General features: G+C 37.9%; 4 protein-coding genes and 1 long non-coding RNA gene across 10 annotated transcripts; 4 read left to right on the forward strand and 1 right to left on the reverse strand.

Annotated features, from left to right (window-relative positions):
• Positions 1 to 836: 836 nt before the first annotated feature.
• On the forward strand, positions 837 to 1,429 carry LOC137955348 (uncharacterized). The gene is made up of 3 exons (XR_011113143.1): positions 837 to 930; positions 1,199 to 1,261; positions 1,362 to 1,429. It is a non-coding gene; the product is annotated as an uncharacterized lncRNA (long non-coding RNA).
• Positions 1,430 to 1,674: 245 nt separating this feature from the next.
• On the forward strand, positions 1,675 to 5,152 carry LOC137957276 (uncharacterized). 2 transcript variants are annotated; one of them, XM_068805032.1, is made up of 6 exons: positions 1,675 to 1,849; positions 2,124 to 2,304; positions 2,903 to 3,753; positions 3,906 to 4,514; positions 4,597 to 4,662; positions 4,965 to 5,152. In XM_068805032.1, the coding sequence occupies exons 3-6, from the start codon at positions 2,947 to 2,949 to the stop codon at positions 5,067 to 5,069; spliced, it is 1,587 nt and encodes a 528-aa protein (XP_068661133.1). In that variant the 5' UTR covers positions 1,675 to 1,849; positions 2,124 to 2,304; positions 2,903 to 2,946; the 3' UTR covers positions 5,070 to 5,152. The 2 variants fall into 2 exon arrangements, with proteins under 2 accessions (XP_068661133.1, XP_068661132.1); XM_068805031.1 differs by lacking the exons at positions 1,675 to 1,849; positions 2,124 to 2,304 and having other exon boundaries at positions 2,656 to 3,753.
• Positions 5,153 to 9,462: 4,310 nt separating this feature from the next.
• On the forward strand, positions 9,463 to 14,928 carry LOC137956729 (THO complex subunit 4D-like). 5 transcript variants are annotated; one of them, XM_068804326.1, is made up of 7 exons: positions 9,463 to 9,540; positions 10,263 to 10,475; positions 11,086 to 11,226; positions 11,324 to 11,392; positions 12,318 to 12,514; positions 13,832 to 13,882; positions 14,496 to 14,928. In XM_068804326.1, exons 2-7 carry the CDS (start codon positions 10,278 to 10,280, stop codon positions 14,647 to 14,649), a joined length of 810 nt encoding a protein of 269 aa, XP_068660427.1. In that variant the 5' UTR covers positions 9,463 to 9,540; positions 10,263 to 10,277; the 3' UTR covers positions 14,650 to 14,928. The 5 variants fall into 5 exon arrangements, with proteins under 5 accessions (XP_068660427.1, XP_068660426.1, XP_068660429.1 ...); XM_068804325.1 differs by lacking the exon at positions 9,463 to 9,540 and adding an exon at positions 9,547 to 9,774; XM_068804328.1 differs by lacking the exon at positions 9,463 to 9,540 and adding an exon at positions 9,547 to 9,774 and having other exon boundaries at positions 14,499 to 14,928.
• Positions 14,929 to 16,243: 1,315 nt separating this feature from the next.
• On the reverse strand, positions 16,244 to 20,559 carry LOC137957341 (glucan endo-1,3-beta-glucosidase 3-like). Its single transcript, XM_068805100.1, has 4 exons — positions 20,322 to 20,559; positions 17,028 to 18,284; positions 16,711 to 16,738; positions 16,244 to 16,592 (listed from the first exon to the last, which is right to left on the reverse strand). The coding sequence occupies exons 1-4, from the start codon at positions 20,383 to 20,385 to the stop codon at positions 16,454 to 16,456; spliced, it is 1,488 nt and encodes a 495-aa protein (XP_068661201.1). The 5' UTR covers positions 20,386 to 20,559; the 3' UTR covers positions 16,244 to 16,453.
• Positions 20,560 to 21,176: 617 nt separating this feature from the next.
• Positions 21,177 to 23,209, forward strand: LOC137957344 (GDSL esterase/lipase At5g37690). The gene is made up of 6 exons (XM_068805105.1): positions 21,177 to 21,688; positions 21,792 to 21,919; positions 22,015 to 22,141; positions 22,227 to 22,339; positions 22,429 to 22,678; positions 22,760 to 23,209. Exons 1-6 carry the CDS (start codon positions 21,457 to 21,459, stop codon positions 23,011 to 23,013), a joined length of 1,104 nt encoding a protein of 367 aa, XP_068661206.1. The 5' UTR covers positions 21,177 to 21,456; the 3' UTR covers positions 23,014 to 23,209.
• The last annotated feature ends 477 nt before the right edge of the window (positions 23,210 to 23,686 follow it).

Consider the following 23,686-nt stretch of genomic DNA (forward strand, 5'->3'; position numbering starts at 1 on the left):
TTTCACTCTAACAAGAAAGAGTAGAGCGATCTTGTCTGAGAGCTCCAAGTTTTGTGGAATAATTGCAGACACATGCTCCTCTTTTCGTTGTGTATGGACGTTGTGATTTTCTGGGTTATTATGAGCAACTAATAACTGCTGATGGAGCGCTGGAATTTCAATTTCTTCATATGTGTCGTCCCAGTGATCGCCCAGATGCTACTCTCTTTTTCGATATCTGGTTTTTCATGGTTCCAGCCTGACATGGAGGAACGACCCATATTCAAGCAGAAAACCGATCGGTTTTGGGAGTTTGATGAAAAATCAAACAGTTGGGTGGAGTTGAAGTTGCCCTTTGAGTTGAAATCTTGTGTTAATGACAACTGTACCATAGTGGGTTCGATTTTACCTGTGTCGAACAGAGAAAGATCTGCTGAGAGCGATTCTAAATTGAAAGATGAAGCTACAGCAATAGTGAATAACACTGAATCTGTTTTGCCTTTAGGACGAAGAATTTCGTTAACTATGATGACTGAAGAATCTGTTTGGATCACTGGGGAGAGTGGATCGATTTATGAGAGATTCTGGAATGGAATTCAGTGGGTGATTGCACCCCATGATCTACCAGACTCGGCAGGCTTCGCAGTCTCTGTTTTCATCAGCAACCAGACAATTCTTAGTCTGTCGGAAGCTGGGACTTTGTATCAGGTAATCGGCTTTACACTACAAGATATATCAATCAAGTGTCTGCTGTCCTCATCACTAACCTCGCGGATCTCTCTCAACTTATTCTTTTCTTTCCCTTTTTTTCCTCCAGTTGCAGCTGGATGAGAATTCGCAGCCAGTTTGGACTGATTTTATGCTCATATTTGGATCTAGCATGCGTGGTGCTGATACAGAGTCAAACTCCACAGTTCAAATAAAATCTGGTGCTGTTTCACTTGATGGGGAGTGAGTACTCTAGAGCAGGTTATGATTTTACTGCATTTGTTTTATCGACTCTACATCTTCATGATCATTTCCCATATTTTAGAGTCTGGGAGTTTCCATCCAATATCATACTGTCCCTAAATGGGGTTTTCTCAATCTATGCATCTATGCATAATGGGGCTATGGTTTGAGCTTTAGCCTCTTTTTACTTTTCCCATGAGATGTTTCTGTATGTCAGGTCAAGAATAAACCCATTAACAGGAATTCTGGTACTTGCTATTCCTATCAGGAAAGCCTACTTCACCACAGTAAATGGAGTTTTGTTAGAGCTATGTCAAATTCAGGGTCCAAGGTAAGCCAAGCTTTACTAATTCAAGAGGATTTTTTTTTTTTGGTACTTCTCTAAGCTCTGGTTGATGGAGAATTTCTGCATTCAACTTGATCTTGTGCAGTTGGGTAAGTCATGGCCGACCACCAGGCGGGGATGTTGCAGCTATAGCAGATGCTGCCAATTTTAGACAAGATGTAGTATTCACAGTGAGGTAGGCTTTCTCCTGTTCCATGAAAGCAGGTTAAATTTTGAGAAGTAGACATTTACTCCACTTCAGATAATTTTCTGAATAGATTGTCTTACTGATGAAATTGAACATCACAATGGATATTATTTTCCCTGCTGTTATTACTCTTAATTTGGTGCATTTTTTAAACTGGGATACTGTACCTGTGAATTTGCACCTGGTTGAGCATGGGCTAAAGAAAAATGTTATAGTGCAGTTCTAGCGGAGATCTTTATGAATTTGACAAAAGCTCAAAACCATCATGGAAGAAACATATCCGCGGTGAAACATTGACAGAAGAAATTTCTTTGTTACCCTCTCCTGGTTGTGCTTTGCATGGCTTGTTTGGGTCGAATTCGCTGTCACTTTTTCTTCTCACAAAGGTACCTTTGACTTGCTTCACCCTACTCAGCAAAATAAAAAAGAAAACCATATGCACATGGATGATGTTGTGAGATGCACAGATGAGTCGCTCTTTGACTGGTGGGACAACCAGATGTTACAAACAGAACAGAGATATATATATTCTTCACAAAATCTCTTCTTTAGTTACAATTTACCTGTATAAAATTGAGATGATACTTGAATAGTATATAATATCATTAGAGTGCCAACTATTTAGTAACAGATGAAATGATTGAGCTGTGTTCTTTTCAGGGTGGTCATTTGGTGGAGAGGAGATTGCATCAGAGGAAATGGAAATGGATTGTTCATGAAGCTCCAAAGGGTCAGAATTTGACCTCAATAACTCAGAATGATCTCAACGAGGAAGGTTTTTCATTGTTCTTTACTACAGCTAGTGGGTCAGTGTTTGAATACCAACTCTCAAAACATTTTGGTAAGTCCATATATTAGCTTGAATAGAAAGATGGGCAATTTCCTCCCAAGTGAATAGTCAGTGTGTCCAAGTTACCTCCACCTGAACATCTCCATGTCTTTTTGTCCATTCTCATTGTTGTTGTTGATGATGTAGCAAAAAGAATGTTTGCATCACGATTTGTGCAAGCTCAATTAACTTATAGTAACTAGTAGAGTTTGATATAGATAACTTTCTTAATCTTCAGGCATAACTTGAAATTCCATCAACAACTTTATGTGCATGCAAGAATTACAGATTTCTATTGTGGTGTGCTGTATCCAACAACCTAAAGGTTTCATCAAAAGAAAATCGTTTAATTGTTTTGCTAGTATTGTAACGACCATCATATGTTTCCTCACAGCCAGTTGTTCATGGCTCATTTCTGACAGGACATAATCCCTTAGCTTTGCATACCTAAAATGACCCTGAACACATGTAGACAGAGCTTCTGTCCTACCTCCTCTTGAGTCCTAATAGTTTTACAGTCTAAATAAGCTACCAAAAACATCCAGTTCATATTAAAAATGCCTTCTCTGTATAACAAGACTCCTTGTGACTAAAAATAATGGAATGACAGGTTCAACAAACTTGAACAGAGTTCCCGAGACATGGGTGAACCACATGCATCCTCCACAAGCAAAAGTTGCAAGAGGAATTCCTGGGCTTCAGCTTCAGGCTGGAAGAATGGTGTTTCCGTTAGATGATGGTAGAATAGGTGAGCTTCATTTTGCAGGCCTTGGTGGTGATACTTGGGGCCCCAGTCCTGAAATCAGCCCAAAAAGGAAATCATCATTGAAGTATGAATGGTCGATTTTAGATGCCCCTGAGACAGAAGGGTGGAATGCAGAGTATTGCACCAATGAGCGTGGCCCAACAAACTGCTTCATGGGCATGAGAGACACACTTGGTGATGATGAAGAAGAAAATGAAATGAGCTTGACTACTGCCCTGAGAAGACGGAGAGGGTCAATGTTCAACAACTACCTCTTGCCAAGAACGCATGCAAATGACCTCACAGTGGTATCACAACAAAACAACTTTCTGAGAAATGGAATAAATACTAACTTCCGGATGAGAGTGATGCAGGCAAAGAGATCATTCTTTCTGATAACTGACAGTGGAATAACATTTGAATATCTTTATATTGAGAATGTTTGGATATGGCTCAGACATGATCACTCAACTAGTATGAAGGGGGTACTAGGAAGTTATAATGGGAGTTTATTTTTGGCTGACAAAGATGGAAACCTACTTATCAGAGAAAGGAATACTGATGGACTGTCATGGATCAATTGCACTGCTATGAGGAAGGGAAAGCAGGTGGCTTCTGGACCCCCATGGGATGGTATTCCCGGCAAAGCTCCAATAGTCACCACGGAAGATTCTCTCTTCTTTGTTACAAGGAATGGAAGACTGCTTCAATTTACAGTAAGTATGAAATTGGCAACTAGGTAGGATTTGGAAAAAAGTTAGGAATCCACTTTCTCCACACATGGAGGATATATGTACGAACAAATTAAGCAAGATCACTAGCATCCCCATTCACTTTGATTTGTTTCATAATTTGTTATTTTTTGTAGGTTGCTTTGAGAAAATTCAAGTGGAAAGACTGCAGTAACCCCCAAAATATCAGAATTGCATCAATAGTTGATCAAGAAACGTTCAGGTCTAATATAGTGTTTGTCATTGGACGGAATGGAAGATTGTATCAGTACAACAAACTGACTGAGTTGTGGCATGAGCATTTACAGTCCCCTCATCTGGTTATATCAAGACTACCTGGAACAGCTATGAGACCATCCTCTTTATCTCTCATGGGGTCTCTCTTTATGTTCACAGAAAATGGTGGCTTGATTGAGTATAGCTGGAATGCATTGGATGGATGGAAATGGGTGGAACATGGAACACCAAATCGAAATGTGACCCTAGTTGGTGCACCTGGTCCATACTTTGAAGGCAGCCAACTTTTTTTAATTGGATCTGATGGAAATGTGTATATAAGATATTTGGAACATAGAATGTGGAAATGGAAAAGCTTTGGTTTTCCCTCTACTGAACAAACAAAATCTGGGGCCAAATTTGAAGGAAGGGACACATTAAGTCAGGAATGCCTGGTGGATGATGTTATTTCAAACTGGCAAAAGCATGGACAAAGTATTAATGATTTGAAGAAAAATTGTGATGCAAAGGTCAGTATAGCTTGACAAATATATTACATGCAAAGATGGCAAAGCTTCATTTGAAATAATAGATCTTTCAATATTTGTGCAGGTGGCACCAATTAGACCAATTCCGTTTTCCGAGGACTCGGTCATTTTTGAGTTAAGGGATGGCAGAGTAAGCAAATTGTTTTTAGTTTATTAGCTTGTCTGAGTTCAAAATCAACCTAGGCAGAAAGAAATGCAATACATTTGGGTAAAATAAAGTAGAATGTTAGTCTAAGATTGGTTCTTCACGTTCAGTAAAAAGAGCTTGACATTGGCATCAGAAATATTTGGTCTGCAAATTGATCACTAAACTTATTTATGAGAGCTTTAAATCTCCTTTCTTTTCTTCTCTCCTTTTTCGATTATCTATATTATTGAAACTACTGACACAGAAGTAACCCTTTACTTCTATATGATTTTGCTTGATAACAGCTAGCAGAGTTGCAAAGAACAGATCTGCAATGGGTATGGTCACGTACAATCGGCACACCTACCAGTCTCTGTGTGGAAAATTACTGGACGGCTTTGGCATCATAGCATATTGAATTTTCCCTCACGGGTGTAAATATTTGAAGGAAAAGATAGTGTAGATGCATGTAAATAATTGATGTAGAAAAATAAAATTGAGTAGAAAGAAAGACAAAGTGATGTAGGAATCCTGTAAATACAAATGCATTATGTAAATTTATAAATAAAATTAAAAAATATATTTTACATGTGTAAGATGCAACTGTTCGACGTTTTGATATTTACACCTGTTTGTTTGGCCATGATAAAAAAAATGATGGAAAAATTATTTTATCTTTGAGCACTTTTCCTATAAGAATAATTTTGTATTAAAAAATCTCTTTGGCCTGTTTATTTGTGTTTGTCCTACCATAGAAAATGACGGAAAAGAATTGTTCTTACACTAGAAACAAAAAAATTACCAATAACAAAGGATAAGGTGGAGAGGTAAGAGGGGTAAGTGGTTAAAAACTTAAATTCTTTTTTTATTTTTTGATTGATTCTTATTGGAGAAATAGGAAACTTATTGTCTTATCTGCTTTTAACTTTCTATGGATCAAGAGGGATTGGAGTGAAAAAAATTCACGCCTTGAAATTAGCCCTTGTGTTTGTAGATTTTGGTCAAACATAAAAAAAATTGAGTTTCTACGTTTTCCTAATATTTTATATTGATGCAAACAAACTTTAAAATTGTAAACCTCTAATTTATCTCTTGTACTGTACTTGTGGATGCTAATGCTCACTGTAGGAACAGATCACAACAAATAGATTCACATTTTCTGTGATAAGTGATATATGAGATGAAAATAAAATTATTTACTTACAGAAGCAATCCATGGAAAAGATGAAACCATTGTTTGTTCTAATGCCCTCCAACTGCTTTTTGTTCTGAGTGTTTTCTAAATTTCTCTGTCTTTACCCACCAAAACTAGTTCTAAGATAAAGCACTTTCGTTAGTCTATAAGAATGAAATACTTACCTGGTTAAATGAGCCTGATTTGCATGACTAAATAGAGTATTTTTTGCTTCAAAACCTGCAACGATGTCTGAATAACGCGGGAAAATGCTGGAAGAAAAGCTGTGGCTTCCTGGAAAGACCTTGTAGGACTCACTCAAGGTGAAGTACAGCTACCCGAACAACTCCGGAAATTCTTGTCCGAAGCCTCCCGCGGCACGGGGGCTCCCTAGGCAGGTGCTCGATTCCCAGTCTCATCGTCCCCAAATTTCAGTGAAGCTGCGAATAGAAGATGGTTAATATGTTGCCCGCCCCCGAGCCTGTAAAATTCGTCGGGAAGGGATTTGGTGAGGAAACGTGCATCTACATCAGCTTTTTTTTCCATCTGATTACCACATTTTCCCTTACAGATTTTGATTGAAAGTTGATATATCTGATATCAGTGAGAAAATACCATGTTAGTTCACTCTGAAAATGAACATTTTCACTAACGAAAATAACCCCTAGTAACCGGCGACACTCGTTCAGGCGAATTATTTATTTATTTATTAATTTAAACGAGTTAAAATTTATTTGAGTTTATGAACAGAATAGTTAAATAAAATTATCTTATAAAAACTAAATCAATCAGAGTAATTTTATATAATAAAATATTCTTTTATTTATTTATATAGAATAATTATAATATTTTATTTTATTTCTAATTTAAGAGTGAGAATTTACATATTTCAAAAGTAACAAATTGATTAAGTATTTGTTTAATTATTTTATATTTAATTAATTAAATAACTATTTTAAAAAAATATTCATTAATATAAAACAAGTTATATTTTATTTAAGTTTAGTCAAATAAAATATCTAAAATAAAAATTAAATATATTAAAGTAAATTTATGTAATAATATACCCTCCTTTATTTATACAAATTCTTAATTTTAATATTATATTTAATGAATATTTTAAGAGTGAGAATTTAGATAGTATAAAAGTAATAAATTTGATGAATCATTTTTAATGTAATTTAATTAAATAAAAATATTTTATTTTAAAATTATTTATTTAAAATAAGTTAAAATATATTATAAGTTTTAATATTATATTTAATTAATGGTTTAAGCTTGAGGATTTAGATAATAAAAAATAACAATTTGATTAAGCATTTGGATATTATAAAAAGTAAATTTTGTTTAAGTATTTTATTTATATATATATTAAATCTTATTAAATATTATTCAATTTCACATGTATGTTTATGATAATATTTTTAGTGTTATTAAAGTAATTATGATCTTTAAAATATTAGTATAATTATTACAAATATATAATTATTAGTATTAAAAGTGTCCAATGTATAAAATTATCAAACGTAAGTTTGTGTCAACTTATAAAGAGGCCAATCCATAAGAAATCACAGTCAACCCTTTCAATCCTTAAATTCTTGTCCAAAGCCTCCGAAGCCACCGGAGCTTTCTGTGCAGGTGTTCGATTCCAAGTCTCCTCGTCCCGAAATTTCATTGAAGCTGCTTCGCGCCATCCCGAATCTTCCACCTTGTCGAAGAAGGCGTCTTCATCGTAATGGCCTCCATCCCTTTGCGCCAAATTGAGATTTGGGTAGAACCCCGCGCCCTGCACAGCAACGTGTTTCAGAAGAACCTAATCCCAAACCAGCGATCCAAGTTAATGTTGGCTTTCCATGTTATGCAATTAAGCAAATCCTCCAAGGTAATGTAAGCCATTGAATCATCCAAAATTGAGAACCACAAACTGGATCAACAAAACAGAATGACGAGAAGTACAAGGGAATCGAGCTTGACTAACCAAGCTAAGAGGTGAAGCAAGAAACCGACTTTCAGAGGAAATCAGGAACGGCGGGATTACCCGAGGAGAGAATTAACAGGATACTTGGAGACATTCAAAATTATCACTTTTTTCGTATGGTCTTTTTCTGTTTTTTAGACTTTTAACAATTGAACCGTGAAGAAGAATAGAGAAACAGAAATTGAGAGAGAGAAGTACCGGATTCGATGATGGAGGAAGAAGAGGCTCCAAAGAGAGATGAAAATAGGGGTATCATCCAGTCGTGCCAATCTCTTACCTCAGTATATTTGAGTTTAGTTTGATTTGAATATTTTAAATTCTAACTCAGTCTACAATTGGAATCAAACTCAAACCCAAATTTTTTAACTGATTTTAAGCTGGATCTCGAGTCGGGTTTGACCTCCGACCAATATTTGAAACTAAAAAAATAAAAAAATTACAAAATAAATAAAGATAACATTGTAATGACATTAATACTATTGAACCGCAATGTATCATATATGAGTACAAGGTTTTGCAATGGAACATATTAATTTTTAATAACTAACTTAATAGACCTAAAAGAAAATGCAAACACTTTCATTAGTGTTTATTTCATTGTCAAACAATAATATTAGATGTTGAGAAATCCAAAAGGGTTGAATGATCGATGTCTTTGAAGTTTGATGCAAATAAGGAGAACTATCAACCAACTAAAAATAAAATTGATGAGAACAATTAAAGTAAAAGATATTTTTGTAAAAAATCTATGCTAACGAGTCGGTTCACGAGCTAATAAACTGAGTTTGGAAAATATCGAGTTTGACTTTGAGGGAAAGGTGAAAAGAACCCCCATCGGGGAGTGAAATAGAACATGAAACCGTGAGCTCCCAAGCAGTGGGAGGAGAATTGGATCTCTGACCGCGTGCCTGTTGAAGAATGAGCCGGCGACTCATAGGTAGTGGCTTGGTTAAGGGAACCCACCAGAGCCGTAGCGAAAGCGAGTCTTCATAGGGCAATTGTCACTGCTTATGGACCCGAACGTTATATTTAATGAGTCTTATTTTAAGTTTGGGTTTGAGTTGAGCTCAAGTAAAAATTGAACTAAGCCGAGTTTTTTCAAGTCAAACTTGAACAGTTTTTAAGCTGGTTTAGCTTAGTGCCACCCCTAGATGCAACGATCCTAGCTTATTTCAAGAAAAAAAGTCTTTTTAGATCCTCGAGCTTTGGCATGTCAGAAGGGAAATGAATGTGCAGATGCAATTGAGAAAGGCCGAACCGCTGAAACGTGTCATCCGGCAACTGATTTCATGAAATAGAAGTTTTAAGATTCAATTCATATTTTTTGTACATATATGGTTTTTTCCAACCATATTCAATTTATATTTTTTGTACGTATATGGTTATTTCCAATCATATTAAAGTTGAACTTTGATGACTCTGCTCCGAAATGATTACTTTAAAGCTAAAAGCTTCTTCCCATGTAATAGGACTTTTTTCCCATTGATAAGAGCATTAATTTTAGATCAAGATTATTCTTATTTTTTTAAATTTTGTATTAATATAATTAAATTATAATCTGATTCAACTAATTGACGAACCTAGTTGAACCGGTTCAACAAGACCTGGTGACTACTCTGCGGTTTGCCCCACAGAGATAACACTCACGCCAGGCCAAACCGCACGTGGTCGTGGTGCCCAATTCTTGCATCTTTGATTTCAGATCCAGACGCAGCCAGAGAGCATTTTCGTAAGTATTTTTGCGTAGTGGGGAAGCTGAAACCCTAGGCTAAGTTGTTACGCCTGGGGGAAGTTCGCTGCAGCATCGCTTCCCAATAAACCCTAGAAATTCCACCCTCTGAAACCCTAAATCACGTCTACTTTGTCCATTTACTATCCTCGCTTTACACTTTTTCTTGTTTCTCGCGTTGTCCGCTTTTCTTGAGATCGATTCGAGGAGAAGCTTACCTTCTTATTTGTTAAGGTATATATATATATACACATATATATAGTTTTAGTGTCTGTTTCGTGGTTTTTCTCTGTTTCTTCTTCTTTATTTCGTGCTTTAATCTGCAGATTCTGGGAGTTTCAAGTTGGAAATATACGGCTTTGGTTTTGAAAGTTCTTTTTAGTGAAAATCTGACCGTTTCTTTTGAACTGTTTGTTGGTTAAAGTTTATATTTTGCTTTCGTGGGAGTTTTCGCACATTCTTGCTTATTTAATTTGCGTTCTTTTGGGTATGTGTACTGGTTTTGTATGCTGAGCTGCTTGCCTCCCCGTGTTTGATTTCTTGAGTTGGGGTTGCATTTTAGGTCTTTGGCCTTGATGGTCTGTAGTTCTAGTTTTAACTGGAACAATTAACGAGCTTGGAGGTTTTATGTTATCCGTTTGGTAGGGTTTGCTTGCTTGCGGTTATGTTCTTTCCAGATTTTCTGCAAGGAGGATTAACTCGTGTTCGTCTTGATACAACAGGGTTTTTGTGACTGTATGGCAAATTCTTTGGACATGTCTCTCGATGATTTGATAAAGAGCAGAAACACTAGCGAGAGGGGCAGAGGTAGGCCTCGTTCTAGGGGCCGAGGCCGAGGGCGTGGTGGCAACTTTTCTCGGAGGAGAGAGACAGGCATACCCCCTCGGGGACCTCTTAGAGTGAACAATCGATCATCAGCTCGCTCTGTTGCCAAGGCAAGCTCAAAACTATAGCTGTTTTTTGTATATATTCGAGAGTATCAATTCCTGTAGAAACCCCAAGCCAAACACAAAAGAGCAGAATATTAAGCTGATTTTGCACATCGGGAAGCTCAAATTCGAAGTATCCAATAAAGAAGTTTTGGTTTCTCTCGCATTCTAGCATGGTTTTCATGGACTGTCCATTTAAATTGTTTGTCCAAGGAAGGCAACTGTGGGGGATCCTCTTGGTAAACATGAAATTCAGCAATAATGCGCCTTTGACTATATGCTAGTTTATGGAAGGGGAAGAGTTGCTGGAGTTGAGGTCAGAATTGGAGCTCTCATTAGTTGCATATTTCTCAGTTTGTTTGTAATGGGTGGAATTCTCTGCTTCCTGTTATATCTGTATACTTTAGTTGCAAAAGTTTTAGGGTTTGATTACTGGCTCCTGTGAGAAAATTTCAATATTAGTGGCTACTACTACTCTGTTTGAAGTTTCTCTTTCGTTTTATGGAATTTTGCTCACTCTGATTGACCTCTTGAAGAGCTCCGGGTTACTTAACGTGGTTGTGTGCTGACACATTCTTCTCCCAATCTGGATTTTTATTCCCCTACTTTTCATCAGTCTTTCAGAAGAGCTAAGGATTTGATATGGCAACATGATTTATTTGACGATAGCATGAGAGCTGCTGGTTTTGGAATTGAAACTGGTACAAAATTATTTGTTTCCAACCTGGATGTGGGTGTGACCAATGAGGATATTAAGGTAATATTGGTTGAGGCAGCCACTTGTGGGGTTTTCAGGTATTGCTTTCTCTATGTATTATTCTGGCTTTTTAATCTCTACTCTAATCAAAATTCAGGAACTCTTTTCTGAGGTTGGTGAACTCAAGCGCTGTGCACTTCATTATGATAGACACGGTCGATCAAATGTAAGTTTTACTGAGTGAGACCGTATTTCCTATTGGTCCTCTTTGGCTCTTGTTCTTTTTTTCATTTTTTCTTATAAATATGTATCAGTTTCACCTCATTGTGTGAAAATCATGTTTCATTTAGTGGACTTGGTTCTATATTCTTATACCTTTCACTCTCAAATTAGTTATACTTAAGGAGGTCCATTTTGGCATTCTTGCTCTAGTTTTTTCTAGTGGAAGAACTGGTTTTTGGTGAATTTAAAGTTTCAAATGTAGCTTAGTATCCATGTCTATAGAAGTGGTTTGAAAAATTTACTCGCTGGAACATCTAACTGCATGTTGACTAGATAACCAAAGGTTTTCATTCCTATTCAAACTGCTTCTCTTTCTAGTGCTTGAGTGGATTTCAAATGTATGAGGGAGTGCCAAATTTGTTTTCTTTTGCTTCTCATTCACTTCACAAATCTTTTTCCAGTTTCGGGTGCTTAGGACGTTGAGATTAGGACCCAAACATTTTCTTGGGGCCTGTTAAGTTTAAACTTAGATTTTGATTAAGCCATACCAAGCCATGTTATTGGACAGTGTTTGCCATCTGTAAGATTAATCTTCTTCTTTCTCTCTCTCTCTCTCTCCCTCCCCTGGAGGAGAGGGGGTGTTAAAACCAAAGATACCCTTCTGGAATTGGGTCTAAAGTAGGATGAGCGTTACCTAAGGCTGTTTGGTCTAGTGGTATTCTGTTTACATTAGGTGTGTCAGGTCGCGAGTTCGAATCGCGCCACGTCCCTCTCAAAATAAAAAAAGTATGATGAGCATTGTTTATGTTCTGCATGTGCTTTATTAGGAGAGGTGCATGTTTTGAGGACATTTGCCCCTCTTGCAGAGAAAAAGAATATGCTGTTTTATAGGGATACTCATCCGTGTTTTTATCTTGTTTGTTTCACAGGGTTCAGCAGAAGTTGTGTTTATGAGGAGAAGTGATGGTTTAGCTGCTGTGAAGCGATATAATGATGTTCAACTGGATGGGAAGCCTATGAAAATAGAAGTGATAGGCACTAATCTTGGTCTCCCAGGTCCAGTTTCTCCTCGGGTAAATGTAATTGGAGCAGCAAATGGAAGAGGAAGGAGGACTGTCGTAATGATGTATGCTTAGAATGGCTCATACTTATCGTCCTGTCTTTAATATTTAAAACTGGAGACTTCCTGTTTTCTTTAATAGATGAGACTGCTGACTTCCTTTTTAAAAAAATTGCACATGTTTGTCCTTAGCCTTAGTCACTAAGTAGGAGAAACTGTTTGTGATTGTTTTAGTTGATTGGCAGTTTCTGTGCAAGTCCATTGAAGGATCTCATGGATCTTATTATAATTTGGGAAAGCATAATAACATCAGATATCAAAATTGAAATCTTTATTCTGGTCTCAAGCATTACATCTTCACACAGTACATATCAAATTTCTGCCATATGGGCTTTACCTTTTTAGAATCTTGGGGGACTGTTATTGATATATGCCTGATTTTCGTATGTTATACTTTGTTCTGATGTATAACACTAAGGTCTATAATTCTCTTTCTTGTCCTTTTTTAAACATTTCTTTTATTATTGAGACTGCTAGTAGTTTTTATGGCACACTGGAAAGTTTGGTGACTTTCTTCTTCAATATAAAGCAAATTGATTGACTGTTGACTGCTTGGGGAATTTGCCCCAAGAGTTTGAAGCATTGCATTTGAATGGAAGGCTTATTAGTCAGATCAATGCCTTTAGATTGTATCATGACTGCAATGTATCGGTACACTTTTGATGATATAGATAAAGATTTTCCCAAATTGATTTATTGTTGACTATTGAGAAATTGTCCCTAGAGTTTGTAGCATTTGCATTTGTATCAAGGGCGTATAAGTCAGATCAATGCCTTAGATTGTATCATGTGACTGCAATGTATCGGTACACTTGATGATATAGATAAAATTTTTCCCAAATTGATTTATTGTTGACTACTTGGAGAATTTGCCTCAAGAGTTTGGAGCATTTGCATTTGTATCGAAGGCTTATAAGCCAGATCACCGCTTTTAGATTGTATCATGTGACCGCAATGTATTGGAACACTTTTTATGATATAGATAAAGACTTTCCAAAATTGTTTTACTGTTGACTACTTGGAGAATTTGCCCCAAGAGTTTGGAGCACTTACATTTGTTTCTAAGGCTTATAAGTCAGATCACTACTGTTAGAATGATCATGTGACTGCAATGCATCTATACACTTGATGATATAGAATAGAAGAAATCACATGTGCCTTATTTAAAATGTTTGCTCAATTTGGGACCCTTCTCTGTTTTTGGAAGGTTTGACAAGTTTATCTGGGAGTTGTGAAAAGTGGTTTTTCATATGTCAAACTTTCTGTTCTTTTTTATAATTCTATTTCAGTTGATTCTGACATTGGACATTGGCTAATAAACAGGCCTGGAACAGGTCGGGGAGCTGTGACTAATTCTGTTGGTCGGGGTTTTGGGTAAGTCCTTTGTGATGGATTCCGGAGCATTTTAATTCTGTTTACACGACATTTTATTGTCGTCTTTATGGATGCTGATATTTTGGAAAGAGACAGGTTACCCCGAGTATTATTGCTTTTTATATTCATTTGCTTCTCCAAATTGATTAAAGTTAAAAAGAAAAATCTATATTGATGTGCATTGATGGCTATCAGATACTACAGAAAATCTATAATGTATTGTCTTTATGTCTGTTCGTATTACCTATTTCTCAAATATCTGCTAAACTGATTATTTCTTTAAGTGATTTTCTATTCGAAAACTTTTTCTTGTTAAATTTTGCAAGATAAAATGGAGAATATGTGTAAGTGATGGCAGGTAATTTAAAAATATTATATAAGGGTTTTTACTCATGAGTGATCTGTGGTGATGTTTGCAATAAGCTGCATTCTAGATACGTTGAGTTTCCAACATTTTAAACCTAATTTTTGTATCCTATTTGTGGAAGACTTTGTTTCTTTCTTTCTCATCTGTTACTTACTGGCAGTCTTAGCATTGATTGAGAGATTCAAAAGGTTTTAAGTTTGATCATATCTAAATGGTTGAAGAACTAATTGATGGTTGTTTGTCAAGCAGAAGGCGTGGCCGTGGAGGGTTTAAGAGGGGGGGTCGTGGAGGTCGCGGACGAGGCCGCGGGCGTGGGAGGAAACAGCCTACTGAAAAAACATCAGATGATTTGGATAAAGAGTTGGACAGCTACCATGCTGAAGCCATGCAGACGTCATAGTGCTGTTGGGCTTGGAGCGTACTACTGGCACGTTTTGGTGGTTTCTGTACAAAAGAGGAGCTGGTTCGAGCAGGTTGATTGTCTCGTTTAGATAGTTGTGTTGTAGTTGATTGGAGGATGTAATTGTGGAGGTTTTACTAGTTTCTTGTGTTTGGAGTTGTTGCTTCGTGATAGTTTATGGTTTAGTTTTTTTAAAGTTGAAGCTTTCACCGTTAATTTGGAGTGGTACCTGGGGATTTTGAAACGACTGTTCTCTGAAAAATATCCAAATTGTTTCAATCATGCTTTTGACACATCTAATTAGAGCTTCCTTACATGATTTGCTGCAGATGTGCCTGATACTAATCTCATTGTAGAAAATGAATCTGGGGTTAGTATTTCTAGCAAGTAAGATTAACAGGCTTGCAGGTGATCTCGCCGTAAACTAATATAGCTCCTCTGAAAAGTGGAGCTTGTGTTGTAATCATCTAACCCTGGATAAATTACTTGGAAGTCTATACTAATACTACGTTTTGGTTCAGTCGATCTACAATTTTATCTATGTCTTTTTGTTTTTGTTTTGCTTGTGGAGATTCATTGCTGTAAATCTTGAATAAAAGGAAAAATATTAACGTCCCATGTTGCATTTTTCTCTTTACGTTTAGAGTTCTGAGTAGGGAACCTCGTGATCAGAACGTGTAAGAAGACATAAAGATTCATGAGGCAGGTTTTGTGGCATATGTTTCAGTTAGCAGTTTGGAGAGGAGACCTGGATTTCGGTTTGCGAGGTTGGTGTAAGTCTTAAAACATGTGTCGTTTGCACAGGCTTGTATACATAAAGAACTAACCTCCCAATAAGATTCAGCATAGAACAGTTTAATATAAAAATCAATAGAGAAAGCATCGAGCCATCAACTATCACATATACAAGTTGATGAAAAAAAGTATTTTAAATAGATAATAAAATGCTTTAATTATATTAAAAATATTTTTTAATAGTAAATATAAAATTTTGATATTTTATTACAATAAATAGAAAGACATGGAAAATAAGAATTTTTAAAACTAAAATTATTTTAATCTATGATGAAAAGAGTTAAAAAGGTAAGGATAAGTTTTTTTTAATTAATTTACAAAATTTATATTTTATTATTATAAAAAATAAGGTAAAAAAATATATTCTAACAATTAGGATTTAAAAAAAATTAAAATATATTTTACAAAATATTGTATCAAATTAAATAATATCTTAAATCAATAATTTAAGATATTAATTGCATAAGAAAAATAATTTTAAAAATAATAATAAACAAAAATTATTATTTTTATAATAAATGTAAAGTAATGAAATATATAAGATTTTAAAAACCAAAAATTAATATTTTTAAAATTACAAAAGAACTTAAATCAATATTCAAAGAAAAAAAAAAAAAAACTACTATATTATCCATTGATTATCCTCCCCCTACGTCAGACAACGGTTATACTTACGATACAAAATTTAACCAGATTACGTAATTTTGACAAAAGTTTTGCTTACTCATGGGTCCATTTACTAACCAACCCTCTCCAAAGGAATAATCTTATGTGAACACCTGCCATGGAATTCCGCAGAAACAGCTAAATCCTTTCAGAAATTTTCATACCAATTCTCTCTGTACAGACCAGATCAGACAGGGTCCTTGCCCCCGCTAACCGATGACCGTCGTTGCCACCCGCAAAAGAGGCATAAACAAAATCGACCCTGTCATTCTTTCATCTTCGAAAATGATCGACCCAGTCATTTTAAATGAAAAGAAAAAATGCCCATAACATCGACCCAAAGTCACAAGAAAACCATACTCCAGAGTAGACTTCCGATAATTAAAGAATTTCCTGACAAACGGTAAGGCGAGCCGGACGTAGTGCTGTTGGAGGAAGGAGCCAAAGAAGTGCTATTCAAAAATGTGCCGTTTTTGCCACCTCTGCACCAGCAAACAAATTCGTTTTATAAGAGGAACTATACTCTGCCCTCAGGGCATCAAGCTTCATCAGCTTTCCACAAGTAGACAATGATAATAGGGCTAAGGGAGAGAGCCTTACCTTCCTGCAAACAAACAGGTTTCGTGACCTGCACACGTAAAGAAAACAATCCAACAAATCACTTCCATGCTGTAATCACTTCAACAAAAAATAGTTTTTTTTTTTTTTCTAGTGCCAATCATCAGAATAGAAACTCAAGAAATTAGATCAGGTGGGTTTATTAGCCGTTCCATTTCAAATGAACAGGATGAAACATAAAAATAGGAAAGCAATTAAGCACACAGATATGAATAAAATCTCAGCCACTTTAACTCCCTGAAAAGAGGCAACGGATTAGGAAAAAAAAGAAATAAGTTGGAGAGCGAAATGTTTCATACTTGGATCAGTCGTAGTAATTGCAGCCACCCCATTGAAATAACACGTTCCAGATGCCATACCCATCAGATGGTAGTATTCATTAAACGCATAAGTTGCATGTCCTTCTACTGTATCAGGATCATAGCATGGCTGCCCCTGCAACAAAGGTGAACAATCCACCTTACCAGGTCCACAAGCCCAATCCAATGCTGCTTGGAGCATCTTTGAGTCAGCGCCCTCCTTTGCAATGCAGTAAGTCTGATTTGTAGTATCATTAGCCAGAATCATTCCAGACCCTGTCAGGTGCAACACATACACTGGGGCCCCATTTGCATCAAATAAGCCCCAGTTCTTCTCAGAGAGAGAACCAGGCCTCAAATCTTCGTTGTAAAGCTCATAAATGTATGTACTTACTGGCACACCAGGGTATTTGGGTGTGCCAGTGTTATTCAACACATGACGGATGAGGTTGCTGTTGTAAGTGTTGGCATTATCTACTGTTGCATCTGGTTCAGATGAATCACCCTTGGCAGGCCACCCTGATTCGGTTACAACAACAGGAATGTTTGTGAAGTTCAAATAGGCCATCGCAAAACGAGCAGCATCAACCACTGCATCAAAGACATTAGTGTAATGCAGCATGGTATTTGCATCCACCGCTTCTTTGTTAGGAGACAAAGGTCGAAAAAGTGCATAATCAAGAGGGATCACACTATTGGATTGCATGTAATCATAGTATGGATACACATTAAGCATGAGATAAGAATCAGTGGACTGGAGGAATTTGAGCAAGGGGACCATAACATTGTCCCAAGAGCGATTGAAGAAGGCCTGGGAAGGAGGAAAAGAGTCTAGAATTATAGAGGAGGCATGTGGGGTTGAAACTTTGACTTGGTTATCAAGATTCGAGGCAACCAAAGCAGAATGAATGAACTTGACAGCAGATACAAGGACTGGGCCTGCATTGGGCATGGCAGTCAGGACTTCAGATCCAACAGCTATGGCTGTTATATTAGTTGCAGGGATATGAGCTGCAACATTACGGGACACCCAGTTAGCAGCAGTTGCATTGGACTGTCCCACCGCAAGAAGCTGCTCATTTGGCACAGAGACTGTTACTTGGATCCCGGTGTTGGCAAGGGCCACCAGCATGGCTCTGTCAGCATCATAGAGGCGCACATGGCGAATTTGTTGAGCTTTGAGCAGGGCTGCCACCTGGGTGGGGGATGGCATGTCTGAGAGGTCAGTGCCCATGTTCACACCAATGAACGCCTTGTCTGCAAGAAGGGACATAAAAGATTAATATACGATGGACCATTATGGAACTTACAACTGTTGAAGCAAGAAAGTGAATTTTCCATATTTTGTTGAAAAAAAATCAAAGAGAAAGCCCAGTTACCAAACAACAACAACATCTTTGATGCTTATTTTAATTTGTAATTTTCTATTGAAAATTAAGATTTTTTTTATTAAGAGAAGAGAGAGGATACAAAGAGGAAGAAGCAGCTAACAGTCACGCATAGCATACCTTGATTTTAAGGATATTAATAAAACAAATTGACTGCAATACTCAAACACGCTCTTAGAGTCTGCCAAATACCATTGAGTTTCAGTGACGAATGTACCTTTCCACCATAATGTGCTATTATTAACAAATGGACCCAGAAATCCCATAAGTATACGCAGGCAGGCAATGGGATCCACACAACAAAATGCTTAGCTTAAAAGGGCCGAATTACCCCCCCAAATTACTAATATTTATCCAAGCACAAAGGGAGTTACAGCCCTTCAGGTGCATTTATGAGTCTCTTCCGGTGTGTTTTTTTCAAACACAAGACAAGGGCGTGAAATATCATGATATTGTCTGTTGACGCAGGTGATGGAGAGCCAGCATTCAGTACCATTTAGTATGTCACTAACTAAATAATAAAACACCGCACAGTTCACAACTAATAGAAAAAAAATCTTAATTCACATGGTCAAATATGAACTCTAACAAACCTACCCATTTAATCTAATTACAAAAGGAATGAGCATTTGCCTTTAACGCTACAAAACCATTCACAATTTTTAAAGTCCGAGAAAACATTTTTTAGACAAAGGCTAGTCGGCTGCAAGCCAAGGACAAACACAAGCATGGTTCGATCTGTCGCCCTCATGTTGTAATCTATTCACATATCTTCGATAAGTGACAAAGCCAGTGGGTCAGATAACGCATTGAACATGGCAAATTAGAGAGATTTCATCAAATCGACAAATTTTGAATCTGAAAAAACCGGACCCCCAATAGAAATGGACCGTATGTGGGTCGTGGAAAGGAGCGCAGGGAGAGGCGGTGATTAAAATATCTCCTTCTGGGACGGGCAATGAAGCGGGGACCACGAAGGACATGAAGCAGAAAAATAAATAACCCTTTCCTACTGGTCACTGCCCGACACCGAACGACAAATGAAATACACCCTGAGCTGGACCAACATTCCTGATATGATGCCGTTCGCGGGCCATGACCATCGAAGAAACGCAAAATAAGGAAGAAAAATACACTTGAAAGAGATTCTCCGACGGGAAAAAGTTTATACAAGGCTCGGATTCAGAAGCCCAGCAGAAACATTTGGACCGTGAAGCTGCCAGTGAAGAAAAGAACAAAATAGAGTGGGCCAGAATCTAGGAAATCGCATACTTTACTTTCCGGTGTCTCTTGTTCTGCGAAATCACTGTAAAGCCATAACTGTAAGGGAAAAGGAACCAGAGGACAGAGAAGACGAAACTAGAAACCGGCACTTTGAATGCTTTCATACGGCTTCAATTTTTCAATCTCAGCGGACGGTTCAGTCTGAAGAACTATCCCAAACATTTAAATTATTTATACGGGTTAATCTAAATATTAAAAAGTATTAATCTCCTTCGCGAAGCAGAGGTGATCGACAGAATTTTTTTTGTTCTTTTGCGATTTTTCTCGAATCTTGATGTCCTGGTGCAAATCTACAGCTCATTTGACTAGACGAAGGACGGATAACTTGACCAATCTATCCAGCTTTCAATCTCAAAATCTCCAAAAAAAAAAGAGAAAAAAGAAGAAAGATTTCAGTAAACGCAGCGATGCCACAAGAAATGCCGGGCACTACCAGTTTTAAAACTAAACAGGAAAGATAACAGCATGACTGCAAAAGTAGTCATTCTTATTCTCAACCAGAAAAAAATCCAAGAAATAAAAACTGTACTGAAGTTCATCATACTGTAAAACCGCCAGCAAGAATCAGATATAAAATAGGTAAAACACAGACAAGAAAAATAAAAGAGTAACAAGAACGTACCTTCGGCAACATCGGTCGCAGCAGAAACCGATAGAGCCAACAGCAAGAGAAGAAAGGGAGCCATGAGTGAATCCTCAAATAAAAGGCCCAAGCCTCGCCAAAACCGTGCAGAAAAGGAGAAGAATCAAGTAATAGAGTGACCAGGAGAAGAGAAAACGAAAGAGATTTCGAAGGGAAAGGGAGAGAGTATGACGGGGAGAAAAAGGTTTCTGTCGAGGAACAATAAAACTGGAATAAAATAAAACCAAATCTCCGGGGTTTTTCATTTTTGTCGTGGTGGGGGAACTTTTTTGCTGATCACATGAAAATTGTCAGAGATCCAACGGCCGATAGGCCTTCGCGTGGGGTTTCGCGGTCACATTTGTAGACGGTCCGTAAGTCGGGCCAGTCCCGACACACGAGGACTGCCAGAGATGACATGGCAGCCAGCTGGTTCCAACGATCATATTCCGGTCGCTGCTTTTTTAAGACGGGGTGGTGCGCATTGCCCCCCCCCTTCTGAACATTCCGGGTTACCTCCGGCCCACATCTTCCTTTCTAATCAATATACTGTTTGGACGGGTAAGATTTTAAATTAAGTGGGACCCGACAGGGGATATTGGCTTAATCAATGTAATCAGATATTAAGCCGCACAGAACAGTTTTAAGTGTACAATACCTGAGAGTAAATTGATGGAACTTGTTAATTAAGACTGCGGGCCATGACTATGGCCGCAAGCAGATGAGGTTTCTGGAGAAAAAGAAGCGAGGGAGGAGAAAAAGAGGCTCAAGGAAACAAACTTTCTATAGAAGAAATATGCAGCAGATTTCAAAGGGAGCAGATGCGTCTCTCTGCTGTTAATTCTGCAAGTGAGCAAAAACGTACGTTTGTTCTCAAGCTTCACTCTGCCTCTGCAGTGAGTTGGCCAACTGTTTGAAAAACTAGCAACAACCCTTGAACTCCAGCGCCGGGAGACACAAACTAAGCGTACTCGTGGCCTCTTTACTACTGCAATTCAGATGCTTCCATGGGTAGGAAAAGTGAGCGCCCGATGAAAACTTGCAAATATGAGCAATGTAATGACTGGAGTGAGCCTCTGTACTGCTGCTATAAAAGGTGCCAGGGAACCCATGCGGCTGAGGTCGTGGAGAAAAGATGACGATGTCGTGTCTTGCTGTGTGTGCGACCATTTTCAGTATTTTGGCGGTTGTCGGAGGTGAGTCGCCGGTGACATTCGTTTTCGGCGATTCATTGACAGATGTCGGAAACAATAACCACCTACAATATTCTCTGGCCAAATCAAACTTTCCTTGGTATGGAATCGATTACACTGGTGGGCAACCTACAGGAAGATTCACAAACGGAAGAACAATCGGCGACATTATATGTAATCTACTTGTTCAAGATATAGACCTACTGATTGATTGATTGATTGATTGATTACCTTGTGATTCACAGTTGAATTTATCGAATGTTCTTCTGCATTGCAGCCTCCAAGCTTGGCATTCCTCCGCCACCGCCTTTCCTTTCCTTATCAGCCAGCGACGACTTCATTCTGAAAGGAGTGAATTACGCTTCAGGAGGCGCAGGGATTCTTAGCGAGACAGGACTGTATTTTGTAATTATCACAGTTTCCTGCTTTTACTTACAAGTAAAAGATTTCTCGCTCTTGGAACCAAATTCTCAAGTTGTCGTGTTTTGATGATATTGCAGGTCCAGAGGCTGTCGTTTGATGATCAGATTAGCTGCTTTCAGAAGACGAAGACTTGGATTGAAGCAAAGATTGGAAAACAGGGCGCGAACAACTTGTGCAATAAAGCGGTGTATTTCATTGGAATCGGTAACTGATTCTGCTCCAATTTCAATGGATTAACTGAACTGCGTGTAGCTCAATAATAATTCGAACAAATCTTGGCTGGTTTCAGGCGCCAACGATTATGTCAACAATTTCCTGCAACCATTCTTGGCCGACGGTCAGGAGTATACGCACGAAGAATTCCTCGATCTGATGACTTCTACATTAGAGAAGCAGCTCAAGGTACGTAAATCGAAGTTCTTCATCAGAGAATTACACACTGAAAGAGGTTGATTATAAATAAAAATGTTTCATAATTTATGTTTATGTAGATGCTTTACGAGCTCGGGGCACGAAAAATAGTCTTCCACGGGTTAGGTCCACTGGGATGCATCCCATCTCAGAGGGTGAAATCAAAGAAAGGCGGATGCTTGACACGTGTCAACACATGGGTTCTCGATTTCAATGGCAGCGTCCAGAGACTTCTGCGTTCTCTCAGCCGCAAACTGCCGGGAGCTAGCTTCACTTTCGCAGACACATTCGGGCCTGTTCTTGATCTCATCGTTAGTCCTAGATCCTACGGTAAATATCCATCACCAGCGGGGCTTTCAATTCTTACGCGACCGAGGTCCACTTCTTAATGGGCTTTTTCTTATTGGATAGGTTTCAGAGTATCCAACACTTCTTGCTGCAATGTGGACACGACACTTGGCGGGCTTTGTCTGCCCAACTCTAATGTCTGCAAGAACAGGCGAGATTATGTCTTCTGGGACGCGTTTCATCCGTCGGATGCTGCAAACGAAGTGATCGCCGAGCGTCTCTTCGCTGATGCCCAGTTACGGATGCAGCTTGGTTTGCCAAGTGCGCCGGCACCGGCACCGGCACCATTGCCCATTGCCTCGTTGATCCACTGTTAGCTGTGTGGTTAAGTTAATGTTAGCATGTAATGTATTTACTACGTGAGTGTAAGGTACTTTCGTACATTTCTACGAGCGGTCTCCGAGTAGGAAAAAATGAAGGCTTATTTGTGTTAAAAGAAGGTTTTATATAGACATTTGGCTTACTTCATCAAACTACAAATTTTTGAATAAATCTGAGAAAACTTGTGTAAAACATTAAGATGAAAAGATCAAATCCGATAAATTTTCTTCAGATATTTCCAAGCGAAGGAGGAAAAAATTCTGTCCAGCTCTCAGATTACGGCCAGGGTTTTCCACATAAGAACTCAGAAGGGAACCAATTAGCCAAAAATAGGCGAGTCAACCTCCAGTAGCTTCAACGCTTTTCGACGCCTTCGTCTTCTCTTTAAGAACGGAGATCTTAATCTCATGTCTTAAACAGAAGAGTCCCAAGGCAACAATAAGAATTGAAACAACTGTTTTTTTTTTTTAAAGGCAAATCGACAGAGATTAGCAGCCCCCTTCCAGTTCACGTTCGGTGTGGTTAAAGCAACAGATCATCATCGAGCTGGTCATCGATTAACCCATTATTGCAAGGGTAATCAGTGACGTACTAAAAAATTCAATTTTTAGTGGATTGCAAATACAGAAGACAGAGATATAGAGAAGAACTACGAAAAACTAGCAAGAG

The sequence above is a fragment of the Aristolochia californica genome, unplaced genomic scaffold (genome assembly GCF_029961685.1).
Source record: "Aristolochia californica isolate CCGP_79_NKW_82.1479 unplaced genomic scaffold, dmAriCali1.0.hap1 SCAF_2, whole genome shotgun sequence".
NCBI classification, from domain to species: Eukaryota; Viridiplantae; Streptophyta; class Magnoliopsida; order Piperales; family Aristolochiaceae; genus Aristolochia; species Aristolochia californica.